Source organism: Puntigrus tetrazona, unplaced genomic scaffold, assembly GCF_018831695.1.
Source record: "Puntigrus tetrazona isolate hp1 unplaced genomic scaffold, ASM1883169v1 S000000528, whole genome shotgun sequence".
NCBI classification, from domain to species: Eukaryota; Metazoa; Chordata; class Actinopteri; order Cypriniformes; family Cyprinidae; genus Puntigrus; species Puntigrus tetrazona.
The window spans coordinates 830,001-850,000 of NW_025048164.1; the positions used below are offsets into that span (position 1 = coordinate 830,001).

At 31.8% G+C, this 20,000-nt stretch overlaps 2 protein-coding genes across 3 annotated transcripts in view; one reads left to right on the forward strand and one right to left on the reverse strand.

Moving 5' to 3' along the window:
- Positions 1-5,419, forward strand: part of LOC122334424 (cysteine-rich motor neuron 1 protein-like) — a 41,916-nt gene extending 36,497 nt beyond the window's left edge. For both annotated transcript variants that reach the window (XM_043232332.1, XM_043232331.1), the window contains 2 exons: positions 695-873; positions 4,708-5,419. In XM_043232332.1, coding sequence (XP_043088267.1) covers positions 695-873; positions 4,708-4,866 — 338 coding nt within the window. In that variant the 3' untranslated portion in view covers positions 4,867-5,419. The remainder of the gene's footprint in view (positions 1-694; positions 874-4,707) is intronic.
- A 2,086-nt stretch (positions 5,420-7,505) lies between these two features.
- eif2ak4 (eukaryotic translation initiation factor 2 alpha kinase 4) overlaps positions 7,506-20,000 on the reverse strand; it is a 35,772-nt gene continuing 23,277 nt past the window's right edge. Inside the window, 13 exon segments of the mRNA XM_043232389.1 lie at positions 7,506-7,756; positions 10,733-10,848; positions 11,640-11,684; positions 13,482-13,550; positions 14,008-14,111; positions 14,745-14,803; positions 14,896-15,005; positions 15,082-15,168; positions 16,368-16,496; positions 16,576-16,683; positions 17,612-17,746; positions 18,493-18,666; positions 19,542-19,607. Coding sequence (XP_043088324.1) covers positions 7,699-7,756; positions 10,733-10,848; positions 11,640-11,684; positions 13,482-13,550; positions 14,008-14,111; positions 14,745-14,803; positions 14,896-15,005; positions 15,082-15,168; positions 16,368-16,496; positions 16,576-16,683; positions 17,612-17,746; positions 18,493-18,666; positions 19,542-19,607 — 1,260 coding nt within the window. The 3' untranslated portion in view covers positions 7,506-7,698.

Consider the following 20,000-nt stretch of genomic DNA (forward strand, 5'->3'; position numbering starts at 1 on the left):
TATTTCTAATTAGCTCTTTTTTTTGGTTTTAAAACTATTTTTATTTTACATTTTTTAATGATTAATGTTTAAGTTTTATTCGTTCGTTTTAGTTTTTTACACATGTATTTGTAAAATTGGCATTAAGATTTTTTTTTTCACATTTATTTATTTATTAACTTTTAGGATGCAGTTTTTTTAATTTTTAAATCTTTTGTTTATTGTAATTTAGCATTTTCTACCTGCATTTTATTTAATTTTACATTTTTGTGAAATTTTGAAAAAGTTGTAATTAAATATTTACTTTCTTTTAATGGTATATTTTAAGTATTGTAATTCAGTTTATTTGACAATTATTTATTTTAGTTAATAATTTTTAGTGGGTTTTTTTTATTTGTACACTTTTATAGTTACAGTAAGCATGTTATTTCTTATTTTTATTATTCGTTTTTTCGTCACATTTTTTGGTTTTCTTTAGTCAAAACAATAAAAAACATTGTTAAATTTCCAGAAAAAAAGTCTAAATAAAATTTTGGGAATAAACTTGTTAAATTTCGGTAAGAAACAATAAAACAATAAAATATTGTAAGAGTCGAATTCAAGTTCAGAAGATAAACCAGGTTCATTTCATTTAGTTTAGTGTTGGTATTAGTTTATTTTATTTTATTACATTTTTTTCTTGATGCTTTCTGATGCTGACCGTTCTCTCGTCCAGACGGTGACGGTCTCCTGTGGGACGTCCCGAGTCAGACGGAGATGACGCTCATCTACCAATCAGCGGCCTGGATTCTGGCGGGAATCCTGCTGGCGGTGGTCATCTTCCTCCTGGTGGCCGTTCTGGTGAACCGCAGGAAGAACTGGGTTCAGATGTCCTGCTACGGAGCGCCCAAGAAGGTGAGCGTCCTCACACTCATCAGTCACAGCTAGAACAGGAGAAAATGTAGAAGTTTTCATATATTTTATAAATATATAATAAGGTTTTAATGTTCATTTAATGTTCATTTATTTTTTAATACATTTTTTTTATTTCTTGCATTTTTTTTGCAATCCGCAACAAATCAGGGTTTATTTTCCACCCACAACAAATCTTTTTTTTGTTGTTTATTTTGTACCCACAAAAAAAATGTATTTTCCAACAAATTATTTTTTTACCACCAAAACACGCATCTTTTTTCCTTGTGTTTTTTCCTCTCTGAAAAACGTTTTTTTATTTACTCCTAAACTAATACTTTTTATTACTCATTTATTTTTTGGCACCCCAATAAAATTATTATAATTTGTTTTGTTTTTCATTTTATTTTCCACAAAAAAGTTGTACTCTCAAATATTTTTTTTTAATTTTTCATTTTATGTTTATTTTCTCCAACAAAAAAAAAATTATTTACATTTTTTGCACCCCAATAAAATTATTTAAATTTTTTTGCAGTTTTTCATTTTATTAGATTTTTTCATACAAAAAATTGTACTCTCAAAAATATTTTATTTTCATTTTATGTTTATTTTCTCCAACAAATACTTTTTCTATTTTTTCAAATTTTTGCACCCCAATAAATAAATATTTTTTTTTTTTGCAGTTTTTTCATTTTGTTTTCCACAATAAATTTTCAATAATTTTTCATTTTATGTTTATTTTCTCCAACAATTAATTTTTATTTTAAAATTCTTTGCACCCCAATAAAATTAATATATTTTTTTTGCAGTTTTTCAATTTATTTGTTTATTTTCCACACAAAAATTGTGCTCTCAAACAAATAATTTTTAATTTTATGTTAATTTTCTCCAACAAAAATTTTTATTTCAATTTTTGCACCCCAATAAAATGATAAAACATTATGTTTATTTTCTCCAACAAATCATTTTTTATTTTAACATTTTTTGCACGCAAATAAAATTTTTTTTTGCAGTTGTTCATTTTATTTGTTTATTTTTCACACAAAAAATTGTACTCAAACAAATAATTTTTCATTTTATGTTTATTTTCTCCAACAAATCATTTTTATTTACATTTTGGCACCCTAATAAAATTATAAAAAAATGTTTTGCAGTTTTTCATTTTATTTTCCAAAAAAATTGTATTCTCAAACAAATCCTTTTTCATTTTAATGTTTATTTTCTCCAAAAAAAATTTTTTTATTTAAACATTTTTGCACCCCAATAAAATTATATTTTTTTGCAGTTTTTAATTTTATTTGTTTATTTTTCACACAAAAAATTGTACTCTCAAACAAATATTTTTCATCAAATAATATTTTAACATTATTTGCACCCCAATAATTTTTGCAGTTGTTCATTTTATTTTCCAAAAAAAAATTACTCTCACACAAAAATTTTTATTTTAACATTTTTTGCACCCCAATAATTTTTTTTGCAGTTTTTCATTTTATTTGTTTATTTTTCTCACAAAAAATTGACTCAAATAATTTTTCATTTTATGTTTATTTTCTCAAACAAATCATTTTATTTACATTTTTTGCACCCCAATAAAAATATTAAAAATTTTTTTTTGCAGTTTTTCATTTTCTTTTCCAAAAAGAATTGTTCTCTCAAACAATTATTTTTTCCTTTTATGTTTATTTTCTCCAACAAATAATTTTTTATTTTAACATTTTTTGCACCCCAATAAAAATTTTTATTTTTTTTTTTGCAGTTTTTCATTTTATTTTCCAAAATAAATTGTACTCTCAAACAAATATTGTTCATTTTATGAATACTTTCTCCAACAAATCATTTTTAGTTAAATTTTTTTTAATAAAATGATAAAAAATTGTTTTTTGAAATTTTTCATTTTATTTTCCAAAAAAATTGTTCTCTCAAATAAATATTTTTCATTTTAATGTTTATTTTCTCCCAAAATTTTTTTTTATTTTAACATTTTTGCACCCCAATAAAATTATATTTTTTGCAGTTTTTAATTTTATTTGTTTATTTTTCACTCAAAAAACTTGTACTTTTAAACAAATATTTTTCATCAAATTATATTTTAACATTATTTGCACCCCAATAATTTTTGCAGTTGTTCATTTTATTTTCCAAAAAAAAAATTCTCAAACAAAATTTTTTATTTTAACATTGTTTGCACCCAAATAATTTTTTTGCAGTTTTTCATTTTATTTGTTTATTTTCTCAAACAAATCATTTTATTTACATTTTTATTTTGCACCCCAATAAAATTAAAAAAATTTTTGCAGTTTTTCATTTTATTTTCCAAAAGAATTGTTCTCTCAAACAAATATTTTTTCCTTTTATGTTTATTTTCTCCAACAAATAATTTTTTATTTTAACATTTTTGCACCCCAATAAAATTATTCTTTTTTTTTTTTTTTTTTTGCAGTTTTTCATTTTTTTTCAAAAATAAATTTTTTGCATCCCAATAAAATTATAAAAAAAATTTTTTTGCAGTTTTTCATTTTATTTTCCAAAAAAATTGTTCTCTCAAATAAATATTTTTCATTTTATGATTATTTTCTCCAGCAAATCATTTTTGCACCCAAATAAAATTATTTTTTTTTTTTTTTTTGCAGTTTTTCATTTTATTTTCCAAAATAAATTGTACTCTCAAACAAATAATTTTTTCGTTTATGTAAATTTTCTCCAACAAATCGTTTTGTTTAAAAAAATTTTGCACCCCAATAAAGTTTTTTTTTTTGCAGTTGTTCATTTTATTTTCCAAAATAATTTGTACTCTCAAACAATGTTTTTATTTTAACATGTTTTGCACCCCAATAATTTTTTTTTTTTTTTGCAGTTTTAAATTTTATTTGTTTATTTTTCACACAAAAACATTTTACTTAAATAATTTTTCATTTTTTGTAAAATTTTCTCAAAAATATTTTTTATTTTAACATTTTTGCACCCCAATAAAATTATAAATATATTTTTTGCAGTTGTTCATTTTATTTTCAAAAAAAAATTGCTCTCTCAAACAAATAATTTTTCCTTTTATGTTTATTTTCTCCAACAAATCATTTTTTTATTTTAACATTTTTGCACCCCAATAATAATTTTTTTTTTTTTTTTTTTTTTTTTTTGCAGTTTTTCATTTTATTTGTTTATTTTTCACACAAAAATGCACTCTCAAACAAATATTTTTCATTTTATGTTAATTTTCTCAAAAAAATAATCTTTCATTTGAACATTTTTGCACCTTAATAAAATGAAAAAAAAATCTGTGCACTTTTTTATTTTATTTTCCAAAAACATTTTAGTCTCAAACAAATCATTTTTATATTTATGTTAATTTTCTCCAACAAATCTTTTTTTTTATTTTAAAATTTTTTGCACCCCAATAATTATTATTTTTTTTTTGCAGTTGTTCATTTTATTTTACAAAAAAATTGTACTCTCAAACAAATAATTTTTTTATTTTAACATTTTTGCACCCCTATGATTATTTCTCTTTTGCAGTTTTTCATTTTGTTTATTTTTCACACAAAAGCATTTTACTCAAACAAATAATTTTTCATTTTATGTACATTTTCTCCAACAAATCATTTTTTTATTTTAACATTTTTGGCACCCCAATTTTTATGCAGTTTTTCATTTTATCTGTTTATTTTCCACGCACAAAAAAATTGTACTCTCAACAAATCATTTTTCATTTTATGTTTCTCCAACAAATTTTTTTTTTATTGCATTAAACAAACATTTATTTTTGTTAAATGTTGTTTTTTCTCTCATCCAGACCTATTCGAATCCCATTATAATAAATGTATTTTTTTCCCGTTGCAGACGGTGATCCTGCAGAAGCACGTGAACAAGAGCTCTCTGGTGTACATGGAGCCGTCCCGAGAGAATCAGTTCCAGAGCGTGAAGAGCGAGAGCGTCTCTAACGGAGAGCGGGTCTGCATCCCGCGCGCTAAACTAGCCGGCGCTCACGTCCAGCGCTAGCGGCCCACAGAGACTCCGGCCCTGCGATCGTCTCCTGCTTTATTCGCTGTTTTTCTGACGTCCGGAGCGTCCGAACTCAACAGGACCACCGTTTCTGACGGACGGAAACAAACCCAAAGCGGAGGAACCAGACGGACCTCCTGAGAAAAGAGACCTCTCCGCTCTGTTTATTCGTTTCAAGTGTTTTCCTGTAGATTGTTGTTAGTGTCTTTCGAGCCTCGAGACGGAGCGGCGCATCGAGTCTGAGATTTCTGAACCCTAGCGAGTCGTCTCACTAGACAGCATCTGCGGGCGTCATCCTCACCGTCTCCGTTCATCACCCGCACACACGGATATGTGTCAAGAAATCAAATATTCATATTAAATATGTTAAAAACGATATATAGAAATGAAATATAAACACATATACTACACTACAAGCCGCTCGGGGCAATATTGTGAAATATTTCTACTGTTTAAAATAACCGCGTTTTATTTTAATATGTTTTAAAACGTAATTTATTCCTGTGCTTTCGAAGATAAATTTTTTTGCATGATTATTCCAGTCACATGATCCTTCAGAAATCATCCTGATTTGGATTTGAGGCTCAAAAAACATTATTATTATTTTTTTAATTATTATTATTATTTTATATATATATTTTTATTATTATTATTATTATTATTATTTTATATATTTTTATTTTAATTTATTATTATTATTATTAAGACATATGAATAAAAAAATTCAGAAGAACTCTCTAAAATATAAATATTTTGTAACATTATAAATGTCTTAGTCATTACTTCTGATCAATTTCAAGCATCCTCGATAAATAAAAGCATTAATTTTCGTCATTTCTTTCCTGACGCCGCGCTTATGAGCGACATAACGTACGTAAATCAAAACCTTTTTGTTTCAGATAAAAGCTGATTTCTTTGGATCTTCTAAAAAATGGATAATAAATCATAATAAATGCGTCTTGATCAGCATGCGAGGAAGATCTCTGAAGGACGCTAAAAATTCAGCTTCGATCGCAGGAATAAATTGCATTTTAAAACCTGTTCATATACAAAGCAGTTATTTTAAACAGTAAAAATATCTCACAATTTTACTGCGTTTCGGATCAAATGAACTTCATGGAGAGCAGAAGAGGCTTCTTTAAAAAAAACATTAAACACCTTACTACTCAAAAACCGTCGACCGGTGAAGTTATGGATAGGTGTATCCATATTTTATATTTCTATATTTAAATAAATGTTTTATATATAAATATTAGCATATATATATATATATATATATATATATATATATATATATATATATATATATATATATATACATAACTAATTAGGTATCCATTTATATACACATCACTAATTTATTTGCTTCAGTCATATTCATGTAGGGAGTTTTGTTCATAAAGTTATTGTTTTCTGTTTCTGTTTTTGATACCGTGTCTTTAAGAGATCTGTAAACGAGAGGTCACATGATAACGCTTGTGATGTCGCTCATTTTTTTTTGCGGTTTAGTTTCTCTCGATGGGCCGGATCGAATCGAGACTCGATTAGAAGAAACTCGAACTGAAGCTTCGAGCGAATCGTTGAATCAGTCGCAAGAACATTAGAGCTGGTTTGAGTCGCTGTGTACAAAAAAAAACACAAAAATAGTAGAGGAAAGTATCTTATTTATTTTTTCACATTTATTTATTAATACTAAACTCTAGTAAGTGACTGATTTCTGTCTGGTCTGTGAAGTTGCAGAGAAACCCAAAGCTGCTGTACAGATTTTATAAACCGTCTGTCCGCTTTATATCGCCTCTTATTTATTTGACCTTTGCCACGAGTCAGTGTGATCCAGTAGATGTTCGGCTGTAACCTGTACACTTGTTTTTGAAATAAAAATGAACTGTGTGGATGTTTGTTAAACCTGTTTATTGTGCTCAAGTCATGTCGACCGGGAGTGAACGTCCTTTTTCCTGAAAACGCCGGTTAATGAAACACGGATGCAACGTACTCAAAAAAATAAATAATAATAATCACAGAATATATAATAAAATAACTATAATAAGTTAAAAAAAGTTTTTTTGTCCTGCATTCCAATTAATATCAAACTGTTTTTTTTTTTATTAAAATCAAACACAGCTAACACAAAAAAAAATTAAAATTGATACATTTTATCAGCCTATAGTTATTTTTTTTTAATAATTTTATAAAAAAAAAAAAACTGTAGGCTGAAAAAATGTATCAATTTTTTTATTTATCTCATACTTTCAATCTTATAATCAACTTGAGTTTTTTTCATTAAAATTACAATTATTTATAAAATATTACAAAAATATTAATCAGAGCTTTGACAAAATGATCCACAAATTTTGTTCACTCAAAAAAAAACCTTTTGTTGATATAATAAAATATTATATGATTCAAATACGACCAGGTGCAATCAAATTAGAAAATTAGAAATATTGCATTGTCAGTTAAACTGAAAAAAAAAATTAAAAAAAACACTTCAAACCAAATGATTGACAAAAAATTTAATTACAAGCGAAGATTATTAAAAAGAGAATTAAAAATATATACTTTTACTATAACAGTGATATAATCTTGTATTAGTAACAAATACATTCAACTCTGAAAACAGAAGCAGGACAATGAGATACAGGAAAATACTTTATTTCCTTCAGTTGTGGACTGTACAGTATTTAATCGTGATTTCACAGGAATCGTTAAAAATATGATTGATGACTGGACCCTTCATCAGCCTTTGGCATCGAACCCGTCGTCGAAAAAAAACACGGCTGTGTTTAACGACAGAATCTGTAAAGCTTTAAAATGTTCAGTGAAATCAGATCAGAGCAGGATCTTGTAATAATCGTCTCTGTAGCTGTAAAGAACCACCACAGCCACCCTGAAAACACACACACACACACACACACAGTTCATACACACACGCTAGTGCATGCTGAAAATCATCAACTTTATATTTTAGCAAATTTAAGATCTGTTACTCCCGAAGTTCAGTCAGTCACTTTTATTTATATAGCGCTTTTATCAAAGCACTGAACAGAATCAGATAGAACACAAAAAACATTTTCACTGCTATTTCCTGCAGAAGATCGACTCAGCAGAGATTAAAAAGGCAAACTTGCAATTTCGTGAAAAAGAAAAGTGACACAAACATATAGATTCAAAATTATCTATATAGAGTTATGAGATTAACCAAATGTGAGGAAAAAAAGTCAGAATCGTGAAAGAAAAAACCTGTATTGTTTTATAAAAGTAAACCCAAAGTCAGTCAGAAGTGCATTAACTCTCAATTGTTAGTAAAGATAATCCAAACTGTAAAAGAAATCTGAATAGTTGAGTGTAAACTCAAGCTGTAAACTTGCAATAGTAAAAAAAAATTTAAAACTGAATTGCGATATTTTAACTCCCACTGTAAACTTCAAAACGTTAAAAAAATGTATGTGATTTGTGAGATGTAAACTGATTTAAAAAGCCTGAATTGCAAGATTTAAACTATGACTGTAAACTTATGATTGTAAAAAAAAATACGGAGACGTAAACTCAAGCTGTAAACTTGCAATAGTAAAAAAACCCCCAAAAAAACCTGAATTGCGAGATTTAAACTCCCACTGTAAACTTGCAATCGCTATAAAAAATGTATGTGATTTGTGAGATGTAGACTGATTTAAAAAGCATAAATTGCAAGATTTAAACTATGACTGTAAATTTACGATTGTAAAAAAATTACGAGACGTAAACTCAAGCTGTAAACTTGCAATAGTAAAAAAAAAACCTGAATTGTGAGATTTTAACTCCACGTAATCTTTTAACGATTGCAAGTTTACAGTCGATTTGTGAGATGTAAACTGATTTAAAAAATCTGAATTGCAACGATTTAAACTCAGACTGTAAACTTACGATTGTAAAAAATTACAAGACGTAAACAAGTTGCAAACTTGCAAACTATTTCATGTGATCTGCGAGAAATAAACTGACGGAAAACTCGCAACTGTAATAAAAAGTCTGAACTGCGAGATGTAAAAGACTGTATTGTCTGAATTGAGAGTTAAAAACAGATCGTAAACACTTTATCGTTAAAATAAGTCTGAATTGTTGTAAACTTGCAATTGTTAAAAAAACGCATTCTATGGTAGAAAAAAGCCTGCAGAATTTTCTTATTTTCTAACTTAAGAAATAAAGTTAAGGATATATTATATTCTTAAAAAAATGTACTTGTCTTAAATTCCCAAAATGAGATGTTTACTTCATTCCACTGTTTCAAATATTAAGCATTACATCATAAACCTGCCTCCATGTAACACTCATGAACTCATTTAAGTCTTTATTTTAAGTATTTCCACTAGTCTGAAAGAACACGTGATGTAGAAGCAAAACAGACGGCGAAAAGAGCTGAACACGATCCGCACAATCTGACCATTGTTTCTAAAAGACGGAAAAAAGAGAAAGAGCTCACGAGCAAATTAGAAACAACTGTTGAGAGAATCCAATGAGACTCTATTGTTCTCAAACACAGGAAAGTCACATCCAGTTCTCCAAAGAATTAGCAGAAAGGAGGGAAAAGGTTTGGTTGAGTTCAGATCCAGACGTGACTTTAGCAGCAGCTCCGGTTTAATGATCGGCTCTCGTGATTTAGATCACCTTGAAGTTACTGAGAACTAAAACCAACAAAAAATTACTACTACTACTACTACAAAAAAAAAAAAAAAAAAAAAGATTTATATATATATATATATATATATATATATATATATATATATATATATATATATATAAATGCTGAATAAATATAATTGATACAATTCAATAAAAATACAAAATGCTAATAAAAAAAAAAAAATTAAAAAAAAAAAAAAAAAAAAAAATATATATATATATATATATATATATATATATATATATATATATATATATATATATATATATATATATATATACTACTACTAAAAAAAAAAAAAAAATGACATAAAATGAAGTTTTTCATATATATATATATATATATATATATATATATATATATATATATATATATATATATATAATAAATGCTGAATAAATATAATTGATACAATTCAATAAAAATACAAAATGCTAAAAAAAAAAAAATATATATATATATATATATATATATATATATATATATATATATATATATATACACACATATATACTACTACTACAAAAAAGAAAAAATGACATAAAATGACGTTTTTCATTATATATATATATATATATATATATATATATATATATATATATATATATATAAATGCTGAATAAATATAATTGATACAATTCAATAAAAATACAAAATGCTAAAAATATATATATATATATATATATATATATATATATATATATATATATATATTTTAGCATTTTGTATTTTTATTGGATTGTATCAATTATATTTATGCAGCATTTATAATAAAAATTTTTGAGCAACTTTAACATTTAATCTCCAATTTAAACTCATTTTTAAAGCTTTTTAGCACAGAACTACATTTTCTCTCTTTTAAAAGAGTATTAGTGATATTAAAATGTTCACGTGGCACTTTAATGTAAACACATCAAGTTTATTGTAATAAAATGTGTTAAAAAAACCTGCACATTTTACTCTCAAACCTCGACAAAAACAAAATCATTTATCTAAACGAACTGCGCTCCAAATGTGAGGTTGATGTCTGAAAAAACGAGCTTTTGTTCCAAATCTTTCCGCTAGATTACATTTTTGTTCCAATGCTGTCATTTTTGACCATTGCCTCTTTTTTCCATCATGTTCATGATTTTTTTTCCTCACAAGTTTCAATAAACATTCACCCTTTTCATTTGAACGTGAAGTATTATTTTAACCCGGTACCTCTTGGAGATCTTGAAGTGGTAGATCTGCTCACAGATGTTTTTGAGATACCTCTGTTTGGGAAGCCGAGAGAGAAGAGTCTTCACGCTGATGTTGAACTGCTCCTCTCCATCAAACTGAGAGACAAACGGCTTCGGTTAGCTCAAGAAAGACGAGACATTATCGGGAGACGTGGAGGGAGCACTGCGGTTCATTCTTCTGCTCCGTATTCATTTGTAACAAAAAGCAGTAAAAATAGCTCTTATGTGAATATGTGTTGAAGTGCAATTTATTTCAGCCTCTTCACTCCAGTCTTCAGTGTCACATGACCTTCAGGAATCATCTTCATATACTGAAGAAACTTTCTGATGAAACGGTGATACGTTTTATTTTTCAGAAATCTCCGATGAAAGGACATTATTTATTTGAAATGTGGCTTTTGAGCGATCAAATGGAGCTTTACCAAATTAAAAAATGTTACCTTACCCCAAACTTTTGAATAGTATGTGAACATTAAAACGGTTTTCAATCCAAAATGTTTGTTGTGCAGTAAATCAGTATATTATTATGATTTCTGGAGAAACGATGCAGAAAATGCACAGAAATAAATGACACTTTAACACATTCACAGCTGCTTTAAACCATAATGATATTTCACAGTTTTTAGTGTATTATGGGTCAAATAAATGAAGTTTTGGTGAGCAGAAGAGACTTTTCACCTCCTTTTCACCCTGCATTTTTAAAAGCTAAACAAAACCCCTTTGGACTGAATAACGCAAAGCATGGCTCGTCAAAGAGGGCTTCCCTCGTCACGTGTCCTGCCGTCAGAAGACAGGATCCCCCTCTCTTCCGCTTTATCCCGCTCTTTTCCACTGGAATGCCATCTATTTACTCAGAATAGCTCATAATAATAGCGGGCGGTACGTACCTCGAGGGACAGGAAGTTGATGAGGGTTTCCTTGGGCAGATCGACCTGAGGAATGCGACAGGAGAGATTGTGAAGGTCGGCGTCGCAGACACAATGGAGGCTTATCTACAGAAAACCGCCGTGCCATGTAAACACTCCAGTCAACAGGAAGAGCTTAAAAAGTGCCCTAACAGGGTGAAGGTTCGGGGTTAATACGCCTCCGAAGAACCGTTAGAGGAAGCGGGTCTTTTGTTTTCACGTCAGTGCATCGCGTCGTTTCTGTTATCGCTCTTTAGATGTTGATCAGAGCGTCTGGAAAGTTTAAGGTGGTTCTACTTCCTGAACTTGAGATCCTGGCTCGGGGACAAAAACATATTTGGACTCATAACTTGTGGTTAAGGCTAGTTTTGTAAGCGGTGTAATAACACCAGACCACATTATTCCCCACTAATTAGCTAAATATGCAAGCGATGTGAATCTGGATGACAAGTTTGCTCATCATTCGACCGAGAGAACGTAAACACTAAGAGAAAGTGAAGAATGAATACATGAAACTAGTGCGCCGGCATGAACTGATCACCAGGCAACTGATACTATTATCTTAGAGAGCCGAGGACAATACGAAACCGATATATTTGATTTTGCACAATTCAACTTAAACGAGATGCATTAAATAAAACTAAGCTTCATATTTATCGAATAAATAAACAGATTTGCCGTTAAGTATCTTCATTCAGTAATCACATTACACTATTCTTCACAAATAAAGGAACAGTTCAAAACACAAGTAAAAAAGGAATGCATGATAAATGCACACTAGTTTTTTGGGCAACCGATGACAATATCTTATGAAGCCGATCACCAAAATAAAGCCAAAATATATATTATATTACACCATTTAATTTAAATAAGATATATAACAACTTGCAATGACCTTTAGCTTTATATTTACTAAATTGGACAATTTACTGTGCAATAAATCAATATGAAAATAATTTGATTTGTGCTTTAGCATCTTCATTGTGCAATAATATACTAGTAATTTTCACAAATACCGAAAAAGCTAAAATACAAAAATATAAAATGTAATGCATGAACTCATCAAATGTACACTAGTGATCGACTGATAGGGATTTTTTACAACCAAGATATGATACCGATATTTTAAAGCTGATATAATATTACACTACTCGATTTAAATTTGGTGCATAACATAATTGCTGCAATTAAGTTTCAAATATTTTCTACATTTTAAAAAATATATATTGGAAAATTAATAAATAGGTTAAAAATATAAAAAAATTCTCCAAACTTTTTATGTAATCCTACTATAGCATTTTTCACAAATAAAAAAAATAGTTAAAACACAAAATAAAAACACAAATAAAATGAAAGTACACACTATAACCAAGTGCACTCCGTAATCTGATAAGTTTGTGCAGTTTGTGTGGATATAATGTTTTCTCAAATGAAGCTCAGGCAACAGTTAAGTAAATTATCGGTGCCGATAATTTAAAATGACCAAAGATCGTTCATGGTAATACACTGGTTGACCATGAATATATACCTAGAATTCAATTAACTTACTGCATTCTTGTCACTGTCAGTATAAGCTGCTTATAATACTTTTTGGTCATGCAGAAAAAAACACACAAAAACCGATAATTAAAAAAAAACATATATCGACTGCTATATTGGTTGATCACTAATGCATACGTTGAATGGATGCAAGTTGCCGCATTCTTGGCACGTTCTGATGCTGTTATTTAAAAATGGGATATATATCGGCAAATCCGACGCGAGTCACTTTGAATGAAAGCCTCAGCAATGACATGAGAGCAGGAAGTGACATCATGTACTTACAGCCAGCACTTCGATGTCGTTGCTCTTGCTCTGCAAGTTGCTGCTCAGATTCTGCAGTCGGGTCTGGATCTGAAAGACAGGGTTTCTCTCAGACTCATAATGCAAATGGACAGAAAGCAAAAGCTTTTCATAATAGAAGCTGAGCACAGAGCAGCAGGGGTTCAGATCCGCTGGCTCAACGCTAGACAGGGCTGAATCATTGCTTTAGAAGGACCTCGCCGCTGTCCTGAGGGCTCACGCATGCCGAATTAAACGCCAATTGAGCTGAATCAAACACTGGGCGCTTCTCATGGGGGTCACAGATTCAAGACTTCCTCCACGTTTGATTGTGATGGAGTGTGAAAACTTCAAGGGGAAATTGGGCCAAAAGCAACACTGGGATTTATCGCGGATTAATGGGAAACTCAAAAAACAAACAAGCACGTGTGATTGCGAGGGGAAGGACATTCTCTACAGGCCTTAAAGGTACAAGATGTGGAAGAAAGCTGGTTTCCCATGATGTCAGACGTGAGGTCGTTGTGCTGACCTGCGTCTCGTATCTCCGCCGGGAGCTGGCCGAGATTTTCTCAGGCGGTACGAGGTTCACGTTCATGGAAATGATGGAGTTGCTCCCGTGAGACTCAGACAGTCCTGGTGGAGAAGATAGACGCACAGCGCTTCATTCAAACATCTATCGGACAAACCTCATTCATTTTCTTTCAAGGTTTTAAATGCAGTATCTGCCAGAGACAAACAAAGCGTGACGTCCTACACAACACTGAATCACCGTGTGCCTCGGTAACGTCTTAAACTAATTAATAAAGCAGTAAGCCACGAGTGTAGTGTGAATGATTAAAACTGTGACGTCAAACGGCCGATAAAAACTCCGGTCCATCAGTGAACATCTGGAGAGGACAAAAGATCAAAGTAATCCAGCATTAGGGCGTTTTCAGCTCAAATACAAGTCTATAATAACTTATCCTCCAGTGAAAAAGTTCATCAAAATCCACCCACATATTAATTTAGAGCCGTTTTGACTGCTTGATCTGTGCAGATTTGTCTTATTATACAGAACAGAGCACTTTTGAGTTATTTGAGTTAAAATCATCTCAATGCTGGATGAGTTTGATCTTCTGTCTTCTCCAGATGTTCACTGATGGACTGTGGATTATTCTGATGTTTTGATCAGACTCTCGTTCCGACGGCACCCATTCACATCCGTTGCTGAGACCCTGACGCAGATCTGATGAAGAAACGATGTGACCCTTCCTGTAAAACCTGTACCTGAGTTTCCCAGTAATGATCCCTTTGGATTCTGGAGAGAAGCGCTCTCAGAAATCTCTCTGATGAGCAGAAATGAGAGAAAGAACAGCATTAGATGTTTCCTCTGGACTCCGACGCCTGGTTTCCGGTTATAAACAGCGGCGTGTGTCACCTGTTTCTCTCTTCAGAGAGTTTGGTCCGGCTCTTTTGGATGAAGTGTTCGACCAGGTCCGACTCGGGGATCCTCTTCTCTGACTGACGGTCTTTTTCGAAGGACTTCACCTGACGGGAAGAGAAGAGAGTCTATGAGACCAGAGCACTCTTCAGGGTCTTCAGCACAGGTGTTCAGTTGATTTACCTTCAGGTAATTTCCTTCTTTATCCGACACCAGCACCATGAATGTGATTCCAGCTTGCCTGCAGTGCTCCAGAAGAGCTTCCTGCGACTGTGGCACAAACGGAGAGCATTTATCTTCATTACAACACAAAAACACACATCCGACTGCATTCGTTGGTCTCGTGTTGTCCGAAATTGACAATCAGTAGAAACTAGATCCACCCTGGAACTGAACGACTGTGGTTTGGAGATAAACGCAATAAAAATAATGACTTGTGGTTGAGTCGGGGAGGAATCCACTCAAATCAGTGAATGACATTGGTTTCCATACTTGTTTCGCAAGAATTAGCGAGAACGTCACAAATGACGGAAAGATGAATTTGTATTTATTTCATGTTTATTTGATTGATGCACGCTTTATTATAAGGAACTAATTGTCATCTCTAAACCCTTAATTCAGCAAAAAGTCTTCCTCTCTCTATATTTCGGTCTCGTTTTACTGTACAGGTGCGTAAGGATGCTCAACATCAACTCAAAAGGGCAAACTAGTTCATTTTTCACCTTTTGCAAATATTTGTTTTGAGCTTAAACTCCCAGTTTCCCAGAAAACACGCATCTAATTTTCATTTTACTACTCATATTTTTTTAAATATATACATGTGCATATTTCTAAATTCTAAATTATTATATAAACAAATATATTTATTTTGAATGTGATTAATCATAATTTGAATCAGCACTAGTTTATGCAATATTTGACTAAAAGACAGACTAAAAATGTTGACAGTTTTTGGAAAAAACCTTTAACTCTAATGAGAGAACAAAAACAAACAAGAATTATGAACCTATGTCTGTTCTGGAAATGTATGTAAATGAGTGAATATTTAATTAGACGACGTACTGATCAATCAGCTGAGAGGGTGCTGTGAGGTCTAAAAACAACCAGGCAAAAGTTATCATTTTCATGTAATTTTTTTAACAAACCACAAAAAAAAAAAGCTAAAAAAAAAAAATAAATTAAATAAATTAAACTAAAAAGCTATTTCAGCAAAGAGGGAACTAACATGACAAAAATAACCCCCACAAAATTACAAAGATTTTCGCTAAAATTGAAGTGGAAAAAAATATATAAATATTAAATCTAATTCTAAATATTTACAAAAAGTAAAACAGTCACTAAATCACTAAAACAGAGCTGCCTGCATGTCATGTGAGACGTGTGTTTAATCTCGAAGGGAAATCTGCTAAATCTGATTGGTTTACCGATGTGACACGATGAAGTCAGTCTAACCAATCCAAATCACTGACCTGCGAGACGTCGTAGACGATGTCTGAGGAGACCCCGGCCGCCCAGAGCTTCTGAGTGACTTTAACGGCTCTGCCGGTGGACGACTGACCCACAGGAACCACCAGAACATCACAGGAGCTGACCAGAGGCTGAGCGACAGACAGACACAGAGAGATGAGACGAGACGCTGGGCGTCCGGAGCCCTTCACCACTGAGACCGAGACTGACCGCTTCCTCCTGACCGGCCACGGCCGAGCAGATCTTCTCCAGAGCGATGCTGGCGCCGACGGCTGACGGGACGGGACCGGACACCGCCGGACCCCCGAACTCCAGGATCTGACACAGAAGCAGACGGCGCGGACGTGATGAATCAAAACCAAATCAGGGCCATTTAAATACTACAGGTCTTTGCTTCCGGCTAGTTTTAGGCACACACAAAAAGCTCCTTTTTCTGCTCGACTTTGCAAGCGTGTATCATCTCAGCTCTCAGCATGCTTTGGCTGATTTTCAGTCAGATTTCAGGGCCCTCAGAATATCTTGAGTACGAGCCATGCACCAAAAAGCTTTCGCCCTTCTACCACGCCGTCAGCGTCTGTTTTCCCTTCGAATCCCACAAAGTAAACCGTGTTTTCAAAAAACGCTTTTTAAGTTAAAAGTTAAACGTCAAGCGCCCTTCTGACAGCTGACCAACGATGAGTAGCGAGATCCGTCGTTTCCATGACAACAAGACCAAACCGGAGAACCTGGCGACAGATGAACTGATGGCACCGGTCTCGAGGGACACAGACCTCCTTCCCCTTAACTTCAAAAGCAACGCAAGAGCCAGCTTTTACCTTTTCTTGACCTTTCTGCAGCGCTCCGAGCTGGGCTGCTGTTGCCATAGCAACCAAAGACGCTCTCGGCTGACTAACGCAGCCAGCGGTTCATTTTTCTAAAAAAACTTTTTTTGTCAGAAAAGACACCAAGTCTGAACACTTTTTTTTTTTTTTTAATCTGAAAGATCGCATTTTCATCAAATACCACGTCTGGATAAGATAAGATCATTAAAGCAAAGATTCATATTTAGGCAGTTCTCGTTTATATGCGGTTAGTTGTTTTTCACGTGCATGTGCTCACGCACGAGATCTCTAGTTTCTTCATTCAGGTAAAGCTCCTATTATAAGGTTATTATAATGAACTTTTATAATAATGCAGTGATACAGAACGAAACACATCACTGGAGTAAAACATGTGATTAAACGAGTCCCTCGTGTCGGTGTGTTACCAGATGATCGTAGCGTCCGCCCGCCGCTAAGATTTCAGGAACGGTGCGTTTACGTTTCTTGATGAACGCCACGACCTGGAAGATGACCCCGCAGTGATGCTGCACCTTATAGACCAAACCCAGGTTCACCACCACCTACAAAACACACGGGATTGTGGGAAAAAAATACATCTTTGGATCAAGTACAGCTACAGCTCTGCCTGGGTGAGGGCTTTTTACCATCAGTCAATAAAAAATATATATTTGATATAATATATAATACAATAATAATAATATTACTAAATAAAATATATCTAAAAACAATTACATACAATATAAAAAACTATCATAAAATAAAACTTAAACAATTGTTTCGGAATAATATTAATTTTTTTTTTTAATTATAGCTGTACAATTACTAATATTTACAAATATTGCTGGTAATTTCTTCATTTTAAAATGTTAATCTATCATTATTTTAGTATAACTAAGACACCATTTAAATGTTTTTTTTTTTTTTAATTTTTCAAAAAGTTTTAGTCATTTTAAACTAAATGAAATAAATATTAAATAGACATACTAGATGTACTAGCTGCAGTAAAATAATTTTTTTTTTTTTGTTGTATTTCAGTATTTTTTGTTGTATTTAAGTAACAAAATGTTTTACTTAACTATACAAAAAATAACTAATAACTAACACACTAGGAAAGTAAACATGAAATATATATATTTTTTTAATATGTTTTTTTATATATGTTTTTTTGTATAAAATCAATTTTAGTGTAAGTTAATGATAATAACCCTGGAAGGAAAACTCATATTTATACCAATAAAGTTTAAAAAAATAAATAAAATAAATAATAATAATTACAAATATAAACACACACACAGAGGCGGCTCACCTGTAGTTTAATGGCCAGCTTCTTGAGGAGGTTCGTGACCTCTTCTAGATCCTTCTGGCCCTGTTTGGCCATCTGAGCCACGGCTGTACTCTTCTGTTTAGTGAGTGAGTTTATGAGAGGAAGCAGGTCCTGAAGATCCCCCTTCTGCTCGATGAACTTATACAGCGTCTGCAGCTGAGCTCACAAACACAAGAGCTGCATTTGAGTCACATATGAACATATAGAGGAATGAGCGCAAGGTCAAAGGTTTAAATTGAGTTTTTTGTTTTCTGAGCCAAAAAAGTCACACTCCCTGATTTGCTAAATTTGTTTAAATCTGTTTAAATTTGCTAAATATACACACACACACACACACACACACACATATATATATACACACTGACCCCGTCACCATACCTGCAAATAATTAATTTTGTTTCTGAATGAATCCATGTTTTGAACGAATGCTGTGAATCACTGATTCATTTAGGATTCAGTAAACGACTCTCCGTATGAATCAGCGTTTGAACGAATCGACTCCTAAAACATTTCCCACCTCTTGCTAATTGTTTAATCATTTCATTAATTAAAAAAATAACAGCAATAAATTTAAGGGACAGTTCACCAAAAATAAATAAATTTGTGTCATCATTTACACGCCTTCATTTAACTGCATAAACAAAAAACATTATATTATGTCCCATACTTTATGCCAAAAAACTGGTTTAGATGATCTTTTGGGGGTATTTTCGCAGCCAGATTTAATTTGTGATTAATTAGATTAATTCATTACAGGGTTTTTAGCTTTTAATTAACTGACAGCCCTAATAACACACACACACACACACACTCACACACACACACACACACTCACACACACTCACACACACACTCTCACTCACACACACACACACACACACTTGTGTTTTTAGTGCATTAATCATATCTTGCAATGCATTAAAACACATCAAACAATCATTTTCAGATGTAGTTATTAAAAAGCATTATGAGCATCACATGAGGAAGGTTTCCAGCTGCACACACACACACACACTCATGATCTGACTTACACTGCTGTTGGACAAGGACAGGTTACAGAACTTGGCTTCCACCTCGCGCTTCGTCAGTTTCTCGCTCTGCGTGTGAAGGGGAAAGAGACAGAAATACACTCAGGTTACGTAAGAGCAGGACGAACCCGCTGAACCTTTAGCATGAACTTCACACTCTTTTATATTTTAGATTTGCAGAGAAAACGCCATCTTTCCCATCATCCCTCTACAGAGTGATCAGACACGTCTGCAGGTTTCTACCAAAACAAGAGCTCAAGACGTGAAGAAATGAAGAGGTGACTTTCGAGCATGCACAACATACTCTCTGTTTATAACACAAGCTAAAGGACAATACGTTATGCATGTTCTAAACTGAATTTTTGTTCCTGTTCTGAATAAAATGAACTGAAATGCATGTTTACGGTGTTTAAAATGTTTGCAATCGTTTCATTTGACTCACTAGCATTATGCACTATTTAT